We start from the raw sequence: 27303 nt of genomic DNA, 5'->3' as shown, positions 1-27303 counted from the left end.
AGCGCTCCCAAAACCCTGTGCCCATTGAAATGAATGGGCAGCGCTTCAGAAGCGCTGCAACACAGACGCTTTTAACCCCTTCTTCGGCCACTAGTAGGGGTTAAAAGTGCTCCGCTAGCGGCCGAAAAGCGAGCGGGGCTTTAGCGCTAATGGCCGCGCGCTGCAGTGTAAAAGTAGCCTTAGGCATCATGGTACTCACTAAGAAATGGCTGAAAAATTAATAAAGGGATGCAACTGTCAAAAGAGGACCAGGCCAGGCCACTGAAACATTTTGCCGTATTTAAACTTAGATATAAATTTCCCACTGAAGAACGAGAAATCCCAGTTTGCAAATGTGACCCATTCCAGTGAAAGCGACAAACTTGCTTTACCTACAAGTGAACAATGGCTGTTTACAGTAATTGACATGAAACAGTCATAATCTTGTGTTACTTTTTGTTCAAACAACTGCAATTGCACAGAATAAACAAGATATAAGAATAAACCAATTTGTGTTAAGTTGCATTATCCTTTTTGTCCATTAAGGGGTGCTATTGAGTCTTGTAATATTTGTAACTCTGCCTCATTAATTACCTGACCTTAGGACCCCACTGAGTAAAGGCGGCTGTGTTGTGGAATTATTTAGCTCCTTTAACAAAGCGTGACTTGTCATTCACATTTTACCTGTCAGGGAATCAACACTCTTTGAATTTACTGGCTGGTGAGTAGAAATTTGAATGATTAAGAGCTGAACAATATTTTTAATTGGTCAAAGGCTTGAGATTTACCTCTTTTTGCAAGCTCCTTTTTGAAATACGTTGGAATCAGTGGGGTTGATTTTCTAAAGCTGGAGAGTGCAAAATCTGGTGCAGCTGTACATTGTAGTCAATCAGCTTCTAACTTCAGCTTGTTCAATTAAGCTTTGACAAAAAAAAATTTGCTAGATCAGCATTGCAGATTTTCCTTCATTTCATGACTGGTATCAATGTTGTCACTAGGACAGAACTTAAAAGTAAGCCCTTCCCCACTCTGTCAAAAACTGAGAATGTTTTTTTTTTTATGGCGTTTTATATTTTAAGGTTTCATTTAGGAATGGTGTTGGAGACATGTGTATATTAGAGCAGCTCTGCCTTGCTGCCTATGCTCTGCATTTACCATCTAAAGCAGCTACACCTAAAAATGAATAGCATTGCTGACACGAGTGTAGATCCATTTTCAATAATGCTACATTATTTAGATATTCATTGCTGAATTTGAAAATTTTCAGAATAGTAAACAGAAAATACAAAAAAGCATGGTAAAAGTGTTTTTAACTATAGGTAGTAAAGTTCATTAACATGTTCCGGCTTTTTTGTTTATGAAATGCATAGTGAAAGAACGATGCGTATATTATAGTAGCCCACATTATCTCTAGGGACCCTGCTGTAAGCTGGAGTGTGCTAATTTAAGTTTAGTGTTGGTAGATATGCTGTAGCTGAGCTTGTTTGGTATTATCTGTGTTTGCTGAGATTTGCCTCTGACTGCTACTGAAGAGTTTTTCCCAGTGGATGGAGTGAGAAGATAGTTTGTGGGTTGTGAATTATTTTTTTTCACCCAGGTCAGTCACTGAGGGGTTTATGCAAGTGTTTTGGGCTGGGGAAGGGGATAGTTTCAGATACTTTCTAGAAGGGTCTTTTCTGCCAGGCTTTGCCACTGGAGGTTTTTGGTGGGTCGACCACTCTCCTTCCAGTAGCTAGGTCTGGACCAGCATTTGGCTATCAGCACTATCAAGGGTTTTTGCCTTTTTTATATTCTGTTTCAAAGAATATCAGCCTCTTACTTTCTGATTAAAAATGTTGAAAAAGGGGTTAGCTTACCCATCTGCTCTCCTGCAACTTTGAGGGATCTGAATCTGTTTCCCTCTGCACTTCAGAAAGCATCATTAGAGACATTCCCCTCCCTACTCTCACTCACAAGGTGGTGCTTCTGGTAGCCATCACCTCTGTGAGGTGACTATAATAATTGGTGGCCTTATCCAGCAAGGCAGCATTTTCTGGTTTTGCATAAGGACAAGATGTTGCGGCCCAGGCATTCCTTTTTACCCAAGTCAGTTTCTGCCTTTCACCTTAACTAGGATTGTGTTCTCCTGTCTCTTTGTCCAGTTCACCAAAAGGACATTTAATTCCATTGTCTTGATATGCCTCGGACTGTGAGAGCCCACCACTTCTTTCAGGAAGACAAATTCCCTTTTTGTAATGTTGGAAGGACCTGCATAAATGTGCACTGGTTTCTTGTTCCATGATATTTAGGTGGCTCAAGCAGATCATCATCTAAGCTCATGGTTTCAAGAATCAGTTTCCATCCCTTCCGATCAAGGCACACACACTATACCTGTGAGTGCTTCTTAGACTATTCAGCATAAAGAATTTGTTTTCCAGAAACTGTTCATATGTTCTGTAAGTTCTGCCAGGTAGATGTTGCAGTCTCCTCTGATGCCGGCTTTGGGCGTAAGGTCATTGAAGTGTTTTTTTTTTTTTATTTGAGCTGCAGGTATTCCGTCAGATATGGTGACCCGTCAGAATTGGTAACGAAAGTGACGCTTCATCGCCGCCATCTTGCTACACCCCGCACTCCTCCACAGTAAAGATACACAGAGAAGGGGGAAAGTGGACATCTTGTTACACCCACCAAAGTTTTGCATTCCACAGTTATTTTTAACAGGAAACTGAGCTTATATGGTGAAATGCAGTATTTAGAAATCCAACGGACTGTTTAGATGTTGAATTTGACAAAACAGTGCTGCTTTTATAATTCAACAAAACAGTCCAATGAATTTCCAAATACTGTATTTCACTACATATGCTCAGTTTCCTGTTAAAGTGGTTGTAAACCCTTACAGACCACTGACCTATAGGTAAGCCTAGATTAAGGCTTACCTGTAGGTCCAAGAAATATCTCCTAAACCTACACGGTTTAGGAGATATTTGCAGAAAGACAGGCACCACATGCGCCGTAGACAGCGGCGCGCAGGCGCACTGAGCATGCCACTGCTAATGGCAATATGCCGTTAGTGGCGGCTCCCATGTGCATGCGCGGGAGTGACATCATCGCGGTTCTGGCCAATCACAGCGCTGGAGCCATGATACCCAGGAAGAAGATGGACGCTCCGTAGCAGAGGTGACAGCGGTGACATCGCAGGCTCCTGCGTCAGGTAAGTGACACATAATGGGCTACTATGCGATGCATAGTAGCTCATTATGCTTTACCTTTGCAGGGTATTGTTACTGTGAAGGAGTAGCAAGATGGCGGCGACGGAACATCACTTCCGTTACCAATTCTGATGGGTCGCCTAATCTGACGGAACACCGGCAGTTCCCTGTTAGTTTGTTTGCTGTGTTGCCCACCCCTCAGTTTGACTGATTTTAAACATCTCAAAGGTTAAAAGCTTCCTGTGTCCCTGAATGGGATTTTTCTACTAGTTTTGAAAACATCCCTCAGTGTTTATAATCATGTGCTCCATACTGCTTTTCAACAAAAGCTGTGGCCTATTGATAGTAGAGGGGGTTATCCTACACTGGCCTAAAGTTGTTTTTTTTGTTTACCAGTGTCCAATTTTAACTGTAGACAGCAGTATAACTAGATTAAAGACTCCGTGTCCCTTACTCGATTCCAAGAAAAGGATTTTACTGTAGGTGCAAAAATCCTATTTTTTTTTAATGTTATGGTTTGTTCTTGGTAATAGCTGTGACAAATACAAAGCAGCAATTTACGCATTTTTACAGTTCAGTTTACGTACTGTAATTATACTAATTTAAAGGGAAAAAAAAAAACAAAAATCCAAAGAAACACTCCTAGGGTGTTGCTATGGCTTCAAGCTGAAAAATAACTTAAGGGTAACATATTTGTCCCCCCTACTTTTATTTCTTGGATTTTAGCACATATACAGTATTTTATATTTTGGGATATTTACTTCTATATTATGAAGAACTGCAATGTGCATGCTCTGACAGCAACAGTAATCAACTTTCTGCAGCCACTTTTAGGGCACTTGTTGGTAACTACTTGTAAACTTTGCCTGCATTGTGCTTGGCTCAGTGCAAGGGGCCCTGCACCGCCCCCCAACAACCAATGCTTTTAGATTTCAACATACCTACACTTCCTAACCCCTCTCTGTCCCAGTCAACTGGGTAGATTTAGCATTGATCTACCAAATATAGACTAGGAAGCAGTTTAGAACCTTTTATTATACATTAGAATTTGTTACTGATAGTTGGCAAACATGTGGGGGGCTGTGTGCTCCCCCTAGCAACCATGCGGCTCTAGATCATGAGCTATGTCAGCTTTGCAGAAATGTATCTCTGTGTACCCTAGAAGCAGTGGTCCCCCTGTGTGCATGTGCAGGGCTTTTTTTCTCAGAGAAAAGGTGCAGGAACTCATCCTCTCTGTCCAACTCTCCGTCCCACCCATGCCCAAACCCCGCCCCCAGCCATATCCAAACCCTGCCCCCTGCCACACCTTCCTTAGAGGAGAGATTTAAAATGGCGCCAAATGTATTACATAAGGCAAATTCCCCAAAATCCCCTCCTAGCTCTCCTCTCATCACAAATCCCCTCCTAGCTCTCCTCTCATCAATGTCCCCCAGCTCTCCTCTCATCACAAAGCCCCCCCAGCTCTCCTCTCTGCTGACCTCGCCCTCCTCCAGGCTCCTCCACACACATACTTTCTCAGCTCCCCTTTCATCACAAGTTCCTCCAAGCTCTCCTCTGTGTACAATACTCTCCCCTCTGCTAAACGCACACAAACTTTACCTCTCTGCACATATTCCCCCTTCCCCATACACTTTCACAGTGCACTCCTCTCTGAATGAACTCAGTCTCTGCAAAGCTCTCCCTAAAAAAAAAAAAAAAAAAAAAAAAAAATCCCTCTTCCCAGCACAAATCTCCTTCCACCCCACAAATCCATATCCCAGCACAGCTCCTCATCCCAGCAAAAATACCCCACCCCAACATCCCCCAAGCATAAATCCTCCCCCCCCAAATCTCCCCTTCCAGCACAATATGTTCCCCATCCTGGAACAATTCCTCTCCCCTTGTCCTCATTCCTCCAAGCCCCTCCTACACAAGTCCTCTCCCCAGTTCCATCACATACTGTATCTTCCCACCTAAATCCCCCCTGCCAGTACAAACTTTTCCCCCACAAACACAAATCCTTTCCCCCTTTCTAATCCAAATTCAAACTTCCATACCGTCCTGAGATTTAAACAAAATCCCAGCGTCCCATGAATCCGGGCTGAGTCCCGGAGCCCAGTGCTTGAACAAGTTCTGGCACTAGGCTCCACTAACTTGTCAAGCAGGAGCTTGTGTGGGCCTCCAAGGTAAATGTCCTCCATCTCTCGGGGTCCCAGATGCCATGATCATGCCCTCTGTGAGAAGGAGAATATCTGGGAGGGAGAGGGCTAGTGCTGGAAGGGGGGGAGAGGGCTAGTTCTGGAAGGAGGGGGAGCTAGTGCTGGAAGGGGGAGGGGGGAGAGGGCTAGTGCTGGAAGGGCAGAGGGCTAGTGCTTGAAGGGAGGGGAGAGGGCTAGTGCTGAGAGGGCTAGAGCTGGAAGGGGGGAGAGGGCTAGTGCTGGAAGGGGGGGAGGGCTAGTGCTGGAAGGGGGGGAGGGCTAGTGCTGGAAGGGGGAGGGCTAGTGCTGGAAGGGGGGGAGAGGGCTAGTGCTGGAAGGGGGGGGGGCTAGTGCTGGAAGGGGGGGGGCTAGTGCTGGAAGGGGGCTAGTGTTGGAAGGGGGGAGGGCTAGTGCTGGAAGGGGGGGAGGGGGCTAGTACTGGAAGGGGGGAGGGGGCTAGTGCTGGAAGGGGAGGAGAGGGCTAGTGCTGGAATGGGGGGGGGAGAGGGCTAGTGCTGGAATGGGGGGGGGAGGGCTAGTGCTGGAATGGGGGGGGAAAGGGCTAGTGCTGGAATGGGGGGGGGAGAGGGCTAGTGCTGGAATGGGGGGGGGGGAGAGGGCTAGTGCTGGAATGAGGGGGAGAGGGCTAGTGCTGGAATGGGGGGGAGAGGGCTAGTGCTGGAATGGAGGGGGGAGAGGGCTAGTGCTGGAATGGGGGGGAGAGGGCTAGTGCTGGAATGGGGGAGAGGGCAAGTGCTGGAAGGGGGGGGAGAGGGCAAGTGCTGGAAGGGGGGGAGGGCTAGTGCTGGAAGGGGGGGCTAGTGCTGGAAGGGGGGGAGAGGGCTAGTACTGGAAGGGGGAGGGGGATAGTGCTGGAAGGGGGGAGAGGGCTAGTGCTGGAAGGGGGGGAGAGGGCTAGTGCTGGAAGGGGGGGAGAGGGCTAGTGCTGGAAGGGGGGGGAGGGCTAGTGCTGGAAGGGGGGGAGAGGGCTAGTGCTGGATGGGGGGGGAGAGAGGGCCAGTGCTGGAGGGTAGAGGGGAGCTAGTGCTGGAAGGGGGGGCTGGTACTGGAAGGGGGGGTTGGAAATGTGCTGGGGGAGAGGGGGGCTAGTGCTGGAAGGGGAGGAGGGCTAGTGCTGGAAGGGCGTTTGGAAATGTGCTGGGGGGAGAGGGGAGCTAGTGCTGGAAGGGGGGGCTGGTGCTGGAAGGGGGGGTTGGAAATGTGCTGGGGGAGAGGGGGGGCTAGTGCTGGAAGGGGGGGCTGGTGCTGGAAGGGGGGGTGGAAATGTGCTGGGGGAGAGGGGGGGCTAGTGCTGGAAGGGGCTGTCAGGTTTCAAATTAATGGCATATGTCCTTTCTCATACCAAAGTACATGTCCTTCTAATCCCCCAATCACTCCACCAAGTGTACATCGTTTTTGTTTCCTCCTTCCCAATCCCAGCCACTCTCCCCCCTCCTCCCTGTCTATCTATAAAGCATAGAAAAGTTTGTACAGACCTGAAGTCAGCACGTGTTCCTGCTCCCCCTCTCTTGTGTATATAGAGCTGAATGAGAAGGAAGAGGGGGAGGAGACAGCTTCGTTCTGCTGTGTGTGAGACAGGCTGCTGCAGGGACGGGAGACATGCATCTGATGATTGTGCAGACATGTCACTCCCTGGAGAGGGGAGGGCTGCCAGATGTTCCGGAACGCAGTTCCGTTGAGTTCCGGCTGAACAAAAGCCCTGTGCATGTGTATTATTTGGTTCTGTTAAAACCATTTGCAGCACATTTGGCATAACTGTCAAGCACAGCCCATTACAGGGGGAAGCAACACACCTGGTAAGCTGTCAGTAAGCGAACATCTGTAAAGGTGCAAGAAACACATGGACAGGGCGGTGCAGTCCAGTACATTTTTTTTTTTTTCTGCATCAAAAAATGCATGGAAAGTAGGTTATATGGTTTCCAATGGAATAATTTACACCAGTGCGGTCACTTCCTGGGCGTTCCAGAAAAAAAAAGTAGAACATGCTGCATTTTTCCTGCGCTGAACTGTACTGGAATGAGGTAAAATGCATAACAAATGCACTGGAACGCATCAAAAACGTATCAAAAATGCACCGCATTCCACTACAGTGAAAAAAAAACAGGAAAAAAGAAAAAGTATCTGGAATGCATCAAAAACGCACAGGAATGCGTTAAAAACATGCTTGCAGAAACGCATCCAGAACAGACCTGGAGTGCGTTTTTGTGGTTTGAACAAGACCTGAGTTAAGAAAAAAAAAAATAAGGCCTTGTTCCTTCACTTACTGAAACATTAGATATCATTTGGTGGAGTAGTCTGTACAAGCGCAGATATAATGCAGAGGTTTCCTTACCATTGCAGCACCTGACACTGAATCCAGCTTTGCCGATTGAGTGTTGTACTCAGTACTACATGTGACAAAAGATGTTTCAAATTTCCTCTAGTTTTTATGGCTCTGTGATAAAAGTTCTGCAAAATGATCTAAATTAAAATGTAATCATAAGGTTTTCGGTTTCAATGATTTTTCTAAATCTGATCTTTCAGTAAATGCCATGTCTATGTTTTCATATTACAAAAATTTCCGACAAGTTGAGGCATCAACTTGTTAGAAAAGCATCAGTGAACTGGTAGGGGGAAGCTATTGCCAGCAATGGTATTGTCCAAATCGCTGCAGCGCCACATTTGCAGCACCAAACAGATTACCAAAAGTCCTTTATGTACTACTTTTGGCGACTTCGGGGTGTGATTTCAATAGACATTTGTGCAGAAACCCGCACAGATGTCTCTTAAGCCACCCCCCAAGTCAGCTGAACTCGCAATTTCAATTTCATTCCCACTGTCAGTGTGAACCTAGGCTGAAGGAGAGTCTTGGGAATACCCTGGCCAGGGTGTTTGGCCATATGCTCATCTGACCTCTTTTTGATCAGAGGGTCCATTAAATTTGGTAAGCTTGCATCTTTGCCTAGGTGGTGGTGGTGTCACAATTTGGGAGACCCGAATGGTGATCGGATGTGCATACTTTCATCTGAACACTTCTCGTTTTTTGAAAAAAATTTTGCAAACTTTACTGGTGTATTTGCATTTCGATTCTTTTGTACACAGGTGTCACACAATAGATTATATGTTATTTATGTTGTCATTGTAATATTCAATTGTACTTGGTTTGATTTCTTTTGATTTTTATATTTTGATTATCACTGTTTTATAGCGCGGCTCTTTTTTGATATATTAGGATCTATTCTGTGGAAAATATCTTGCAGTAGAGCTGCTGCTTCTCATTATTGTTTATATTATCAATATCTTTTCACTGTGGATAATTATTTTCCAAGCACAGTTTTTGAGATGGTATAGTATAAGGAATCCATTGCATCTGAACATGTGATCAACTTGCCCAGTTGGATTTAAAATGAGCATCCATGGCACCACTTAACTGAATTAGGAAACCTTTTCATCCCTAACTAACTTGCTTCTACAGTATATCCTACACTTTGTTTTACATTTTTATATGATCTCATAAGGTCACTAAGTGAATTGATCAATAGCACCCTTGATATGGAACTTATTTTTTAAAGGTGCCCTATATCATTATGATAGGGGTAACTTTATTTGAGCTTGGTAAAGGACCAACTTTACCCCTAGCTTACAAACAAATTGGCTTACCCCATGAAGCAAATTACTAATGTGAATATCTGTCACTACACATTGGCCATGTTTGGTTTGAACCTGGATCTAGGTGAAGTGGTTCATTGCAATCAATACATAGGTCATATCATGTTTTTTTCTCTATGGCACTGCATGCTTGAGAAGAAGACAGAAGCAAAGCATATTTTAAACTCTAAAGATGGTGTAATTATGTTTCTCTTTATGTAAAGGTTTCCCACCTATAAACACCTTCTATAAAAGCTTTGGATGGAAAATTAAAATTCAACAGATCCACAAACATCGCTGAGTAAGGTATGTGAACTTGCGAAACTTTTACTATCAGATGCTTCACAAAAACGAAGTTGCTACACTATGTGAGTGTAAAAGCTTGTTGACTGGCATCTGTTTGCTTCAAACAGGTTTTGCATTTCCATAAAATCTATAAAAAAAGCAAAAGCTGCTTATAGAAAGCTAGATGCAGGTCAGAAGGAGGTCAGCTACAGGCAAAATGCACTGTTGATTAATTTTGTCAGGATCTCAAACTAAAGCCTGTAGACACAGAGCCTAAAGCTGTTGCAAGGAAGTTTTTCAAGCAGTCATCGATCTAGTCAAGACCGACCAGTAGAAGGTATAAAAAAAATTACGGCCAAAACAAAACTCAAACAAGCATTTGGCAACAAGCCTGAAAACATTTTCACATGCATTTCATGTATAGGGCCTAATATTTTCCAGTACAACAAACTCAAAGAGGCGCTGGGACTTGCATGTGTAGTCAGATGAAGGAAAGCTTCAAACAAGCTCAATAACTCTGGTAATGTGGTTCCCACACAGCAAGGCTTCCAATGATGGGCACCCAAAAGTAGCTGAAACCATAGAAAGGGGTGCCAGACCAAAAATGGATGAGGGTCCATGATGATTTTAAAGGATAAGTTCACCTTTCATAATATGCTACATATTACACCCGTAATCATCATGTTAGTAAATCAACAGCCTCTGTTGTAACAGCGGGCGTAGAATCCTTTCCTCACACCCTCTGTCACAATTTAAAAACAGCACAGGCGTGAGGGGCTCTGACCACCTGACCGCGTCATTCATTCAGAGTTCTGTGAATGAATAAATTAACTACAACCATGGTGGCTGATGGCTTGTAGTTCTCAATGAACTACATAGGCGTTGGTGAGTGTTCTAGAAGAGCGCTTTTACCTGCAATTCAGTAACTGCCTGCCCTACACTGAAAGTCTGCAAGAGCCTGGCATTGCACCCACGATCTACTGGCTTTACAGGCTCCTAATAAAAAATAATAAATGCATTTTTATTTTTTTTTTTTACCTACAAAAAGATGTGCATTTTTTTTTTTTAAGGTGAACTTAGCCGTTATATTTATGGGTATAAAATGTCAGATGTATATATATCTCTATCATCCAGCATGTTTCCAAGGCATCCCCCTTCATCAGGGCTCAACACAGGATACAACTTATATGGACCGAGAGAAAACATTCACTTCACAATTCTATAATAAAACCAGTTTTGAACTCTCCACATGAAGTAACAACTTGACAGCAGTTGCTGAGCAGCAAGTGGCATTGATAATTTCTAGTGTCATACTCTTAAAACGGAGCTAGTCTAGAGCTATTAGCAGACGCTGAGTAGATGAAAAGAGTTGTAATTTTAAGGGATTTGCATACTTGTAATAGAAGAAACAATGGGAAATTATATACAGAAGACACGTTCAGCTTCTATGCTCAAAAACATTGTCTAGTACTAGTGAGCCACTGCATTCTTATTCATTTCTGCCTTAAAGTACCACTGTCTAGGCCTGCTGCTGTATGTTATTGAGAGGCATGTGGCTCAATCCTCCTTCCAGCAGTGATGCCATGATTCATTTTCTTCAGTTAAAGTCAAACTTCAGCCAAATTTTCTTCTTTGTGGTTTTAAACAGAGTGGGCAAATGTTGAAACCTGTGTTATCTTTTTATTGCTCTGTGTTCCCATTTAGGATATTTCACTTCACTTCCTGTTTAATAAACCAAGCAGGAAGTGAAAGGAAATCTTCTTTCCAAAGTTAGGAAAAGCACGTGTAACTAAAGCGGATGTCCCACTGGAAGATTATCCCATTTACTCTTGATCCGGTAATAACAGTAAAAGCTTACATTTCTCCTCACTCTCTGTCCTGGTGATGACAGTCGGTGAATGTGAGTAAATCTCTCTAATTGAGTCGCGTAGATTAGTAGTATCAGCCCCCAGGACCTGGCTGCAGTATGCTCAGCCTGCAGAAGATTGGGCTATCCATGGTAAAGGCTGACTGAAGGAGATGTCCAGTACTTGAAGTGAATGTCTCTTTTCTGCACCCACATTGAAAGTATTGTCATAAAACCTGAATATTGATGCCAGCACACCCCTTGTATGACCAAATTCTTGCCAATTTGTATCCAAGCTATTCAATGTCAAACATTCTGCCTCACCGTAGACCCCATAAGATACCTGCTATTATCATTATTACCCACAAAGTCTCTTCTGTTCCTCTCCAGTTTAGTTTGATTTAATAAGTTCTGACTTTCAAAGAGGAAAAAAGTACAAACGAGAAAATGTAATGAAGGCATCTTTTGGTGTCTGTTCTTGGGCCCCACTTCAAAACTTTAAAATGGAGCAAAAGTTCACTTTAAAGTTGCAAGATGCATATATGGTCCGTTATCAGCACAAAAGATTAAAAGCAATCTTTCTTGGTAGTTATAAGGACCCCTTCATTTTTTAATTCTGGGGCTAAGAAGGATTTGGATTGAATACAGTTCTTGTTATGAAATTAAAAAAAAATGCCCTTAATATGAGATATATACAGTATATCACTGTAAATAAACACACCAAATATGTGCCTTTTTTTTTGGGGGGGGGGGGGGGGTCACATACGGGTTATTAACTTTTATTAGTGGCTTACAAACTAAGCATATTTGTAATAAAACTTTTTATGAGTTATGTGACAGGTGGATTAAAGCATACTTCAAATGTACCAATCCAAACCCTCCTTTAAGGTAAAAGTCATAGCAGTTAAAATATGGACGATTAGAAACCTTAAGTGACTTTCCTTTCAGCTTATTGCAAGCAATGGAATATTAAAAAGATGGAAGTAACCACATACATATTTCACAACTACATGTTAAAGAAATACTGACCTGATGGCATAGTGAGATATATATTACCAAAAGTATTGTGACACCTGCCTTTTACACGCACATGAACATTAATGGCATCCCAGTCTTAGTCTGTAGGGTTCAATATAGAGTTGCCCCCCCCCCCCCACCCATTTGCAGCTATAACAGCTTCAACTCTTCTGGGAAGGCTGTCCACAAGGTTTAGAAGCGTGTCTATGGCAATGTGTGACCATTCTTCCAGAAGCGCATTTGTGAGGTCAGGCACTGATGTGGACGAAAAGGCCTGGGGCGCAGTCTCTGCTCTAATTCATCTCAAAGGTGTTCTATTGGGTTGAGGTGCGGGCCAGTTAAAGCCCACCCCCCCCCCCCCAACACACTCATCCATGTCTTTATGGACCTTGCTCGCTGTTAAAATTCATGTGTGTGTGTGTGTGTGTGTAAAGGCAGACGTCACAATACTTTTGGTAATATAGTGTGTGCAATATATATATTTTACACACACCCGATAATGTTTACAGGACTCCCAAGTCTTGTACATTACATACAATTTTGACAAGTTTTCTGGGACACAAAATATCCAGCAGAAGGTTGTGGTAATCAGAGGCATGCAGCAGATTGTTGTGGAGATTCCTTGCCCTGCTTTTTCGCTCTTTGATACATCGTGAAAGGTTTCAAATTCAGAATGAGATAAATGTTCTCTCTGTGTCCATCTCTCAGAATGGAGGAAGCGGTGTAGGCTTTTCACGATTTTTGCCACCAAAGCTGACAAATTGCTTGCCTTTGTTGACCAATAATTCATACATCTAGTTTGAAATTAAAAGTTGACCACTAAAATTTTGCGCAAAACTGTTAGCTTTCAGAAGTTTTGATTTTATGTTGTGTCGTAGGGTCAAATTGACATTTGTTTTAACTGTAGTAACAAGAAAATTCGAAGGAGCGGGATGTAATTTTTTTTTTTTTTTTCTTGAACAAATTCAATTCTAACTGTGAATGTGTTTATTTGGGAAAAATACTGTATAGGAACCTGATTATTATGTCTGGAATTCCACCTACATAGTCGGTTTGGCTGAAATTATAGGGGGTTTCTGAGGAAATTAGTTGATTAAATGATGGCAAAACAGGTCAGATGAGCAATTTTTCATTATTTCAATTTAAACAAAAATCTAACCTTGTATGCCCAGCTTTAGTGAAAACCCTTCATTGGATAACTTACATCAATAAAGATGCCAGTTTTTGGGATAACTTGGATCCCTCTTCAGGCTTTATATAAACCCCACTCAATCTCCAAATTTTCTGCATTTCTCTATGTGGCTAACACTACCATACTCTACTACTACTACCACCAATAATTCATACAATTGATTATACAAAACTCGAGTTGCTTGCAGCAAAATGAGAAAGAATGGGGAGAGTAAAGCCTAGTACACACGATGAGATTATCGGAGGAATGATCTACTCTTTTTTTTTTTTTTTTTCATGCTAGTCTTCATATTGAATGCGACTAGGTTACTAAAGTCCGAAAATTCTCGTACGACAGAAAAAAAAAATTCGGAAGTAATGTATTTGTATTGCATTTTCGGACAAGAACTCTACTGATTAAACAAAAATCGACCAATCTGATATCGTACGATAAATTCTCGTGTTTGTCCCCTCAGAAAATTTTGAACAACAGCTGTGTACTAACAATTGTCATTGGGGATTGTGTCAAAAGCAGATTTTTTTTTTTGTCTGGTTTCTCATCGTGTGTACTAGGCAAGGAGAACAATCCAATGTAGCAAAACTGAAACTCCGGTAGGTTCTAAAACCTTCTGGATTGTCCTACATTTTGTGCAGTTCTGTACAAAACTGTGAATTGCATGCTTTGTCAATATATTGACTTTTGCCACATTTTAGTATTCCTTTTCTATTGTGTGAACAACTGTCTGTCATTGTTAAAAGTGGACTCAAGGATCACTAATGTGTCAAAGACAAAAAAAAAATTGTTTTCAATGTAAAAGTTTAAAATATGGAAATGTTTATGTGCTGGTATCTTACATACACTAATATATATATATATATATATATATATGACATATATTCTAAATGCTCTGTCATTTATAGTAGGAAAGTCTATCTTTTTGTATGTATATTTGCTAATTTCACTAATGCCACCATTATTTCACTTAAAAATTTAATGCAAGAAAGTTAACTATAATAGATTCACATGAAATTGTTGTCATCTTACCTCTTTGAATTGATTGAATAGTGCCTAGGCGTCATGTTCTTGTAGGTAGTCCACTTCAATAACTTGCTATGTACAGCAACAGGACAAATGAATTGTAACTCTGCAAGTCTTCAAATATAAACTGTGCAGGTGTATCAATGGCAGGCTTGTAACGCCTTAATAAGGCAGGCGTGGCTCTTATGTAAACAACTACCCTTGTCACTACAGTACCTGTGATGCCCAAACAATGGTATTAAAGGAAAGCTTATTTCCTTATGTCACTGTTCACGTATTTGGTAAAACTGGATTTAGTAGGGTGCACATTTTAAGAAAATACCGTAATGCCTTGATTTTGCACTTTTGTCAGACTTTTACACAAAGCCATGCCACCTTGGCATGTGCAGAATTCCAAGAACTTAACAATATTTATTGAAAATTCCGTTTTCATTTTGGAGATAGGTCCACTTTTTTATTTTATTTTTTTTATTTAACAAAATAAAAAAAAATGTGATTGGATTAGTATTGTGTTGTGAAACCCCTACATAGGCCCTGATGCAAACCGGTAATTTAAAACAAACATGATTAGGTGAATGGAGTCCACCAGTTGAGGTATTAACCTCAACAAGGAAATTAAACTGTTTTTGGAAACCCCCTTGTTTGGATAAGGGTCAGTAGAAGCACCATGTAGGGCTGGGTTATAAAAAATAAAAAATTCCAAATCTTAACATCCTCCCCGAGTGCTGTTAAGTTCATTATTAAAATTTTTGACAAACCATGACTCTGTCTTGAGAAGCAGTGTTAATTTTGACAGCAAATTTCAATTTTAGTTTTAGTCTAAGGACTAAAATGGCATTTTTGTTTTAGTTCCATTTTAATCTTCTGCAATTGTTTTAGTCGACTAACTCTCCAGGACATTTTAGTCAACTAAAATCTCCAGTACATTTTAGTCAACTTAAGTTATTTTAGTCGACTAAAACTCATTTTAGTCATCTAAAATCTAATGGGTGTAGTTAAATTGTAATGCATCATTTAAGCATTTCTCTGCAATTTCCAAACTCATTATATACTGCTGGAGTGAATTATTGATTATATTATTATTTATGGTATTGAAGTAGGAACATGCACTATAGACCAGTGTTAATTTTGACATCAAATTTAAATTTAGTTTTAGTCTTATGCCCTGTACACACGATAGGATTTTCGGATGGAAAATGTGTGATAGGACCTTGTTGTCGGAAATTCCGACCGTGTGTAGGCTCCATCACACATTTTCCATAGGAATTTCCGACACACAAAGTTTGAGAGCAGGATATAAAATTTTCCGACAACAAAATCCGTTGTCGGAATTTCCGTTCGTGTGTACACAAATCTGACGCACAAAGTGCCATGCATTCTCAGAATAAATTAAGAGACGAAAGCTATTGGCTACTGCCCCATTTATAGTCCCGACGTACGTGTTTTACGTCACTGCATTCGGAACGATCGGATTTTCCGACAACTTTGTGCGACCGTGTGTATGCAAGACAAGTTTGAGCCAACATCCGTCGGGAAAAATCCATGGATTTTGTTGTCGGAATGTCCGATCAATGTCCGACCGTGTGTACAGGGCATAAGTCTTGACTAAAATGGCATTTTAGTTTTAGTCCCATTTTAGTCGTTTGACTAAAATGCCATTTTAGTCGTATTTTAGTCATCTCAATTGTTAGTCGTATTTTAGGTCGACTAAAATGGTATGAAGTTAGGCAACTAAAATGTTTTAGTCAACGAAATTAACACTGCTTGAGAGGCCCATTCACCAAAAAGTATTAGAGAAAAAGCCAGGAGACCTCCATGGATCAGCAGAGATTCACAGATGATTTAAAGCCCAACTGTGGGCATGACAAAAAAAAAAGAAATATCCTTGCAGTAGGACTCCATACACGGTGAGGTTTAAATGCTTGTAAAGTGTAGGAATGCCAGAATAAGGTAATACCCTTCCAGTGGTGCAACCTGGTCACGGGACTTTTTCCTCCAAGCTGCTCGCAGTGGTGCTCACACATTCGCCCCCTCCACATACAATGCAGGGTTAGTAGCCCTGTATTGTAAGAGATAATGCTGAAGGACCTACCCATAGCCTGGAGCTTTGGGTAGACAAGGACAGTGCCAAAGCAGTGGTTAATAATACTGCCTATTGTTCTACACACTAGACATAATGTGCATTTAACTCTTGCAGTGCAAGGGACCCTCACTTCAAGAGTAGATTTTGACCAATTCCTGGAGTCCTAGGACCAATTCCTAGTAGCAATTTTAATTTTAATGCACTCTCTTCTAATATTATAAATAAAAATCCTCACAACTTGGCAGGCACTTTCACAGGGTACATCTAAAAATAGATCACAGTACAAAAAAAAAAATCACTTGTAAATATTGCTGGACAAATTAATTTTAGTTTCAATACATTTTTACTCAAAATGTTAGTCAAATAACCGTTTGCTGACATATTCAATATCTTGTAATCAGTATATGTTACAGGAGATTGTGGCACATGGGGGGTTTATTTACTAAAGGCAAATCCACTTTGCACTATCCACTTGGCACTACAAGTGCACTTGGAAGTGCAGTTGCCGTAGATCTGGGGGGCATGCAAGGAAAATTAAAGCGGGGTTCCACCCAAATTTTGAACAATATCTGTATGTATTCTCTTCCTTGCCTAGATGCTGACATGCCGTTTAAAAAAATTTAAATCGCCGTAATTACCTTTTTATTTTTCTATTCTTCTTTGCACTTCCTGGTTCTCCTCCCGTGGGAGTAGGCGTGTTTCTAGCCTCTCCCAGACTCCTGGGAGCTAGTCTCAGGCTTCCCAGGATGCCACTGAGCATGTGCGGGAACGAGCAGTGAATGCTGGGAGCACAGCATTCACCACATCCAGGAAATAAATGCTTGTGGGCTTCAAATGCCCACAATGAAGATGGAAACCGCCTGCAGTGAATAATATAAGTTATTCTTTCCGGCAAAATCTGACACAGACGGACATATTACACACAATATGTGAGTATGTAATACTGAGAAGAAAAGTTTGTGAATGAACTAAAAAAAAACAAAACGATAGATAGGTGGACCCCCGCTTTAAAAAAAAAAACAGCATTTTTGTTTGTACATGATTAGATGATAGAAATCAGCAGAGCTTCCCCTCATTTGAGATCTTCCCCTCAGATCTACAGCGACTGCACTTCCAAGTGCACTTGTGGTGCAAAGTGGATTTGCCTTTAAATCAACCCCATGGTGTCATACAACATTTAGATTACAGTGATCCATTCCTTGAACTGAAACATATTCAATTTTCCAGCAAAAAACAGCAGCAAAAAACAATTGCATATGGTCATTAGTAACAGACACAATATATAGGAAATATAAACGTAAAGTATAAACAACCACACCAAAATGTGCGCTATCCTTAATTCACCAGATAATTATTTACAAGAGTATCCACCATACCATATTCTGATTATAATTTTTGGATAATATGAATGTTATACAATCATATCTACTGTTTCCAAGTAAATCTAAATTGAGTAGTTTGGTGGTTATATGACAAAAAGCATTCGTAAAAGCATCATTGTTGGACCTTTTATACTAGTGTTTGTTTCCACACAGATGTAATTGTGAGTCTTGCTGCAAACAGGATATGCATGACTACTGTTCAATATTGTTTTGGGAACTGGTCTATGGACTTATTAATTTAACAAGCTGTAACTAGGCTAAATTATAAATATGCTACTATACAGTATTGCAGAAGGCTGAATCCATGAAGTAAAAGAAGATTTAGAAGTATGTAGTACTCTCAGGTACAAAATCTACTGGTCTAAATTAATTAATAATATATATATATATATATATATATATATATAGGACTACATTGTACCCATACCTTAATAACATGCATAGGTGGATTGTGTATTAGTGTGTGTATACCTTAATGCATTATAGCTGTATTGCTTGCTGTCTGTAAACATATATTCATGACATTTCATGTCTATCTCCCTTAAAGTGGATGAGGTGATTGTAGCCGTATTCGTGCACTCGCGACAAACACTTGAGTACTGCCAGTGATACTTTTTTTTGTTTGCACTAACACACTATTTTTCAGGACAAGCTTTCAAGGTACATCCCTATCTTCAAAGTCCAAGAGTACTGCTCTTGTCCTGAAAAATTGTGTTAGTGCAAATAAAAAAAAGGTATCACTGATAGTACTCAATTGTTTCTGCCATAAGGGGATCAAACTGAAATGACTCATTCAGGTCTACTGTGTTTTGCTCCTCTTGGCTTCTAAACTGGAAAAAGTCAGAGGTAATCCTTGGCTCTGGTTGTTAAACTGTTCCCTATTAGCTGCACATAAGGGCAATGGCATACTCAGTGGCACACACTTGGCTTCTTCTTGTTTGGGTGAGATAAAGAAGGACATTTAGTTCATTTTCTACACATTTCTACACTGGTAAGCTAATATTAGGATTGGTTCCTCTCTGGTTGTAGAATATTTATCTAAGCAGAAGGTCTGAAATTGAAAGTACAGGAGTGATGTGAGGTGAAAGGATTGAACACCGTAAAGATGGCACCTTCCTTTCTGCTCTCCCTTCCGCCTGAAGCCGGCAGCAGACTGAAGAGGGGTACAACCTGTACAATTCTTTATACTTTATGGACTCTTTTCTACTGTTCTAAAGTGAGCTAGAACAGGCTAAATATAGACCAGCAGGATTGTAAATATGTTTTTAGGGAAGGCATAAATATATAGTGGCAAACAATGTGATCACTATATAAATCACTTGTAAGGCCACATCTAGATTATGGGGTCCAATTGTGGGAACTAAATTGTTAAAAGGACATATACGATTTTGGTTCAGAGTTTGGCAATTAAAGAAACAAATAAAAGGAGTAGAACAATCGGATGAGAGGGAAGTAAAAATGCTAGGTAGGTACAGTTTTGAGAAAAAAAAAAATTAGATGCAAAAACATATTTGGATATACTCAAGACTAGGAAAGAACTCAGGCGTGTATGTGTGGGAAAAAAAATGATCATAGTGGTCTTGACCAGGGATGAGATTAGACGTGTCTGAACCCCCCTGAGCTATCCTTCCAGGAGGCTGTCAAAGGGGATGGGGGGGAGGGCATGCCTCTGCAGCTTATGATTGGCTGAATAGCTGAGGTGGGATCACCTGAGATCATCCCTGCTTAAGACCACTTTAAGGCTGGGTTCACACCTAATTCGCATGTGACTCACAGCAGGGGTCCGACGCGTTTTGTTCTCCATTTCAGGGACGAACCAGGGGAAATCAGCTGCACATGACAGAAATATTTTTTTTCTATCAGTTTAGGAAGGGTTTCTTCACCATAGGAGTGGCTAAGCCATGGAATTACCACCTCACCCTGGGTAGTAACTATAACATAATTTTTAAAAAAAGGACTTTTTTTTATTTTCAATCAACTATTATTAAAACAATTGTGATTGATTAAGGCTGTATTTGGACATAATTAAATTCAACTTCCCTTGAGTGTCATGAAGGATTCCATTCTCCTCTTTCCTGAATGGCAGCAGTTAAACTGGGTAATTATTGGACAATGGTCTTTTTTTTTTTTTTTTCAACCTTCTAAAGGTTTGAAAAGAGTATACAGGTAGTCCCCGGGTTACAAACAAGATGGGGTCTGTAGGTTTGTTCTTCAGTTGAATTTGTAAGTTGGAACAGGTACATTTTTTAAGCGTAGCTCCAGCCAAAAAAGTTTACGTTTTTTGGATAGCATAGGGAAGGGTTAACACCCCATGTATCATTTGTTTTGCTGTCTGTGGCGGTGTTCAGAAGATTTCACCTCACTTTCTGTCCCTATCACAATTGTATTTGCAAAAATTTGGGTTGTTGTGGAAACAAGGATTGATGATAAAGCTCCAGTGGAGACAACTTTTCCCATGATAACTTTTACAGGAGAGAATTTCCCTTCCTAGGGGTAGATTTCATCTCACTTCCTGTTGTCTCCCTCCGTTTGTAAGTAGGAGTCATTTGTAAGTCGGATGTTTGTAACCCGGGAACCGCCTGTATTTTAATTTAGGAGTTCCAATCAATTTATAGTTTAATATTTTTTTTTTCTTCACATCAGATTTCAGTTGAAGTGCCTTAAAATGTTACTAAGCCCACAACAGTAAAATCAGTCTGTATATGCAGTAAGCATGCTTGTTGTCCTCACTGTGGAACCTAAGGGGTTAATCCTGCTCAGTGGCGTAGCGTGGGTTGTCAGCACCAGGGGCAAGGCAAGTAATTTGCGCCCCCTAACCTGCGGACTTTTGGCTCTCCCCGAGTCCCTTCAAATACAACAGTACTGACCAACCTGATTCCTATACTGACCACTACACTAACCTACTTGATTTCAACACTGACCAATCTGATTCCTTTACTGACCATTACACACTACACTGACCACTATACTATACTGTCCACTACACTGAGAACTACACTGACCACTATACTGTTAACTACATTGTACTGACCACTACACTGTCTACTGCACTACACTGACCACTATACTGTCCACTACACTGACCACTATACTGACCACTATACTGTCCACTACACTATACTGACCACTACACTGTCTACTACACTACACTGACCACTATACTGTCCACACCACTACACTGACCACTACACTATACTGACCACTACACTGTCCACTACACTGACCACTAGACTATACTGTCCACTACACTACACTGACTACTACACTGTCCACTATACTACACTGTCCACTATACTATCCACTACACTACACTGATCACTATACTTTCCACTACACTGACCACTACACTGACCACCATACTGTCCACTATACTGACCAGTACACTATACTGTCCAATACACTATACTGACCACTACACTACACTGAGAACTACACTGACCACTATACTGTCCATTACACTGACCACTATACTGTCCACTACACTACACTGACCACTCCACTACACTGTCCACTATACTGTCCACTACACTGTCCACTACACTATACTGTCCACTACACTATACTGTCCACTACACTGACCACTATACTGTCCATTACACTGATCACTATACTTTCCACTACACTACACTAACCACTATACTTACCACTATACTACACTGTCCACTACACTGTCCACTACACTGACCAATACATTATCCACTACACTACACTGACCACTATACTGTCCACTGCACTGACCACTATACTACACTGTCCACTACACTGCCCACTACACTGTCCACTACACTGACCACTATACTACACTGTCCACTACACTGACCACTATACTGACCACTATACTGACCACTACACTGTCCACTATACTATACTGTCCACTACATTACACTGACCACTACACTGACCACTATACTGTCCACTACACTGTCCACTACACTACACTGAGAACTACACTATACTGACCACTACACTGTCCACTACACTACACTGACCACTATACTGTCCACTACATTACACTGACCACTATACTATACTGTCCACTACATTGACCACTATATTGTCCACTATACTACACTGCCCACTATACTGTCCACTACACTATACTGTCCACTACACTAACCATTATACTGTCCACTACACTGACCACTATACTACACTGAGAACTACACTATACTGACCACTACACTGACCACTATACTGACCACTATACTATACTGTCCACTACACTACACTGACCACTATACTACACTGTCCACTATACTGACCACTACACTGTCCACTATACTGTCCAGTACACTATACTGACCACTACACTGTCCACTCTACTCTCTACTATACTGTCCACTACACTGACCACTATACTGACCACTACACTATGCTGACCACTACACTATGCTGACCACTACACTATACTGTCCACTACACTACACTGTCCACTACACTATACTGTCCACTATACTACACTGTCCACTACACTATACTGACCACTATACTGTCCACTACACTACACATACCACTATACTACACTGTCCACTACACTATACTGACCACTATACTACACTGACCACTACACTATACTGACCACTATACTGCACTGTACACTACACTACACTGACTACTGTACTGTCCTGCCTACAGTCTTCTTATACTCACACTACATATACGGCCCCTCCTCCCCCGTCCATGTCCATCCATTCCTCACCTTCTTGTCCTGCATTGGTCCGGAGGATAGGAGGAGGAGAAGACAGCGGCCCCGGCAGCTCACACTTTCCAGTGTTTGTCTCCCCCTGCGCTCTGGCCGCCATGTTCAGTGCTTCCCGGCGCACTGTGTTTTGGCGTATGGGAGTCATGTGCGGAGGCGGGACTTCAGGAGCAACTGCGATTGCGAACGGGCCAGCCCCCACGCCGCACATGACCCCCATACACCCAATCACAGGGCGCCGGACACTGAACATGGTGACCGGAGGGTGGGGGACACAGGAAGATTAAAATTAGGAGGAGGCAGCCAGTAGTGACGCTACTGGAGTGAAATTTCGTGCCCGGGGCCACGGCACCCCCACGCTACACCACTGATCCTGCTCATTGTGTAAAAAGGCTGTTTGATCCCATCTTCTCCGATTTATTTTTTTAAATTTTTTTCCCCCCTTCTTCCACTGTCCCCAATCCATCTCTTGATAGTACTGAGCTTTTGGAGTCACTCTGCAGATGTTCAGTTTGGTGTATATTGCTAGAGAGTTTTTTTCTCTTGGGGGGGGGGGGGTGCATGTGATCAGCACAGGGCCAATCAGCACTGTCCATACAGAGGGTCAGGGGTCATGCAGCCTCATAGGACAATGAGAGTAGAAGGAAAACTCTTCCCACAAGCTTTAGCCAGACACTGATAGAAGTCACAAGACTGCTATATACTGCTGATGATAGAAGGTATTTAGCAGTTTATATTTACTAGAATGATTGCATTTCCATGTCCTGTGTACTGTGGGAGACCAGATATAGTGAATGCAGGTTCCTGGGTTTAGTAACAATTTAAAACTGAATTGTAAAGTTCAGAAGAGGAAGAGGTTGCTTCAACTCAAATACTAGAAAGGGTTACAGAAATTGTAACCATAATTGCTCTCTATTAGTCCCGATCTCGTACAGGTGGAAGAGATTTTCTTAATGTTCTGCCTTGCAGTGGCTGTCCTAAACAGGTACATGCAACAGAATACCATATAATGTCTAAATTCATGACAAAAAACTCTAGGGTGACTGCTAGCAATCTGCAGGTGTTTCTTACACTTGACAACATGTGTCCATGAGTTTCACACTGAACAAGTAGTAGTGTTGACAGGGGGTTTACTGCAGAAAACCAGCTGAATGAATCGGAAGGATGATCTAAATCTAATTCAAACATTGCGTAATAGATTGATCCTACTGGAACTACGGATGGTTAAGATGCTTATTCCTGTCTGTGTTCTTGTTGGTTTTTTTTTTGTTCAATAAAAATAAGGGCTCACTGAAGTGTCCAGCAACATCCTGATTGTTTATGGGTTGTATTTGCAGTAGCTTTGCAACAGATTATGATCCCAGCTACAGCCAAAGTACTAAACACTGCTGCAGATACTGATATCATGCACACTGAGCATCTAACCCCCCCCCCCCCATGTTAGCCAGAGGTGGTAATTTACAAAAACCGGAGAGTGCAAAATCTGGTGCATCTATGCATAGAAACCAGTCTGCTTCCAGACAAAATTAGAAGGGGAAAAGAGGTAACAAACCTCGGGACTTTTAAGGTGTTTGGTACAGAGATTGAAACTCATTGGATAGCATTAAAATCAATAGTTTTTTTTTATTTTAAAGGATAAAAAACACAAGAACAAGAATTCATTCATTTCAAAAATTGATTACTCTATACAGGCATATTAACCTCCCTGGCGGTATGATTATTTCAGATTTTTGCGTCTCAAAGCGGTACAATTATTTTGCATAGAAATTTGGCGTTTTATATTGTAGGTCTGTAATTCTTAGCAATAACACACTTATATCTGTCCACCAAGAGTCTAGTAGATATCCCGGGTTTGATGGAGTTTGAAACACAAAATCATAAATTATAATATAATAAATATAAATAATATAATAATAAAATAAATTTCCCCACAATTCACTAACGCTCAATTCTGCAATTTATTATCGCTGTTTTCTAGCGGGTCTAAAACCACTTTTGACGTAAAGGAACACTTTTTAGTTGCTATGGACAATCTCCAGTTTCCAGGCAGAAAGAACAGTATATATAATATAAAACTGCATGCAGGGCATTGGACAAAGCACTGGGGACAAAAGGGATGTGAAATGATTTCATACAGTACTGTAATCTGTAAGATTACAGTGTACTGTATATTATGAATTTTCACTTTTTTGAATTTGCCGCCAGGCTCCGCCCCCGTGCAGCGCAACTCTCGCAGGGAACGGAGCCCGGCACACAGGACATCGGGATGGAGGACAGAGCCCGCAGACACCGCGGGGGGACATCGCAGGATCCTGGAGACAAGGTAAGTACACTGCACCAGGATCCTGAGATGAGAGAGAGAGAGGCATAGGAGACTGAACCTCACCAAAGCCGCTTTGAATCAATGAATGATATACATGGAAAGAAATAGATTCCATATGTCTATATGCAACGCTGTATCCTGGCCTAGGCCAACAAGGCCCAGGATTAGGGCAGCACTTTGCAGGGGGGCAGCACGGAAAGACTCCCAGTCGGCTTGTGCTACCCTGTTAGTGTAGCACCAGTCCTATGGGAAAGCAGCCTCACTGCTTCCGGTATGCGGGCAGCTGGCATTCCACAACTGTGGGAGGGGGGCGCCGCTTCTAATTTTGACTGTCCTATCATCCTGGACCACAAACCTTCGTTACTGTGCTATGTGTTTTCTGCTGCACCATTGGCATGGTTATATCTTCTTAGTCCTCTCCATAAAATTATCAAAAATTTGTGCTTAAAGTAGAACTATAGGCAACATCTCCCTTTTTTTTTTTTTCATTTTGGATAGAGTAAGGGAGGGTTATAACCCGTCAGTTTATTTTTTACCATCCCAGTCCCATTGCAGAGATTTCCCGTCACTTCCTGCCCCACAGTCAAACAGGAAGTGAGAGGAAATCTATGCAAATTAAGGGAATCCATTGCCCCCCCCCCCCCCCCAGGCCCCCAGAACTAGTCCCCACTCGAAAATTTAAGGGCAGGTCTTAAACAGCAAGGGGTGTGGCCGTGTGGCCTTGACAGGAAGGGATGGGTCATATTTAAATTAGGGGGTGCACGAGTTTAGTCAGGCCTAGGGCAGCACAAAACCTAAATACACTACTGACTATATGATCATATCATTGAATACAATTTCCCATTGAATCATTACAATTTTGCTGACCAGCTATTTTTCTCAGCAGACCAATCCTATTTAATTTGTTCATAAACGACCTGGAGGATGGGATAAACAGTTCCATCTCTGTATTTGCAGACGATACTAAGCTAAGCAGGGCAATAACTTCTCCGCAGGATGTGGAAATCTTGCAAAAAGACCTGAACAAATTAATGGGGTGGGCGACTACATGGCAAATGAGGTTCAATGTAGAAAAATGTAAAATAATGCATTTGGGTGGCAAAAATATGAATGCAATCTATACACTGGGGGGAGAACCTCTGGGGGAATTTAGGATGGAAAAGGACTTGGGGGTCCTAGTGGATGATAGGCTCAGCAATGGCATGCAATGCCAAGCTGCTGCTAATAAAGCAAACAGAATATTGGCATGCATTAAAAGGGGGATCAACTGCAGAGATAAAACAATAATTCTCCCGCTCTACAAGACTCTGGTCCGGCCGCACCTGGAGTATGCTGTCCAGTTCTGGGCACCAGTCCTCAGGAGGGACGTACTGGAAATGGAGCGAGTACAAAGAAGGGCAACAAAGCTAATAAAGGGTCTGGAGGATCTTAGTTATGAGGAAAGGTTGCGAGCACTGAACTTATTCTCTCTGGAGAAGAGACGCTTGAGAGGGGATATGATTTCAATTTACAAATACTGTACTGGTGACCCCACAATAGGGATAAAACTTTTTCGCAGAAGAGAGTTTAATAAGACTCGTGGCCACTCATTACAATTAGAAGAAAAGAGGTTTAACCTTAAACTACGTAGAGGGTTCTTTACTGTAAGAGCGGCAAGGATGTGGAATTCCCTTCCACAGGCGGTGGTCTCAGCGGGGAGCATTGATAGCTTCAAGAAACTATTAGATAATCACCTGAATGACCGCAATATACAGGGATATGTAATGTAATACTGACACATAATCACACACATAGGTTGGACTTGATGGACTTGTGTCTTTTTTCAACCTCACCTACTATGTAACTATGTAACTATGTAACAATTCAAGTTTTAAATTGATTCAATTCATCTGATTTTTCTTAAAGGTAATTTGCTTTATCTTGAAATTTTATTAGGGGACATGTTGAGTCCATTACCTACATTTTTTTTTTTTTTTTTTTTTTGGAAAATACTTTTTTGTAGATGTATAATCAACATGGGATTACTCTATTTTATTTCACCAGGTGTTGTATTAGCTATTACTTCCTACCCTCCTTCTATCAGTATTACACCTGCTGACATTTTGTGGTTAATCACTGATAGGTCAATCAAATGTGTTAGGAATTGAAGGAGGGGCGGAAACCATTCTTGATGTTTTTGTATATATATTTATGTATGTTCATTTTATTTTTCACATGTGTGTTGTGAACAAGGCTTATTGCTGAAACGTGTCTGTCACTGTCTGTGTACCCACTGGTATGGCAAAATAAAATACTTGAGGACTATGGAGTTGCCAACTGTCTTTTCTCGATGACTGTCGCTTCCAGGGTTTTTTGTCAAAGCTTAAAGGGGTTGTAAAGGCAGAATGTTTTTTATCTTAATGCATTCTATGCATTAAGATAAAAAACCTTCTGTGTGCAGCAGCTGCCCTCCAGCACCCCCTAATAC

At 41.6% G+C, this 27303-nt stretch overlaps 2 protein-coding genes across 2 annotated transcripts in view; one reads left to right on the top strand and one right to left on the bottom strand.

Annotated features, from left to right (window-relative positions):
* The window catches only part of LOC141131546 (uncharacterized), an 88694-nt gene extending 74225 nt beyond the window's left edge, over window positions 1-14469 (bottom strand). The window contains exon 1 of the mRNA XM_073618929.1: window positions 14356-14469. Within this exon, the coding sequence (XP_073475030.1) occupies window positions 14356-14390 (35 nt within the window). The 5' untranslated portion in view covers window positions 14391-14469. The remainder of the gene's footprint in view (window positions 1-14355) is intronic.
* The window catches only part of LOC141131547 (long-chain fatty acid transport protein 2-like), a 352210-nt gene continuing 325492 nt past the window's right edge, over window positions 586-27303 (top strand). Inside the window, exons 1-2 of the mRNA XM_073618930.1 lie at window positions 586-700; window positions 9217-9298. The gene's annotated coding sequence lies outside the window, so the exon portion shown is untranslated. The remainder of the gene's footprint in view (window positions 701-9216; window positions 9299-27303) is intronic.

This window comes from Aquarana catesbeiana, linkage group LG03 (genome assembly GCF_042186555.1).
Source record: "Aquarana catesbeiana isolate 2022-GZ linkage group LG03, ASM4218655v1, whole genome shotgun sequence".
In the NCBI taxonomy this organism is placed as follows: Eukaryota; Metazoa; Chordata; class Amphibia; order Anura; family Ranidae; genus Aquarana; species Aquarana catesbeiana.
The sequence above is the reverse complement of the archived record's forward strand: the minus strand, read 5'-3'. Positions and strand labels throughout refer to the sequence as shown.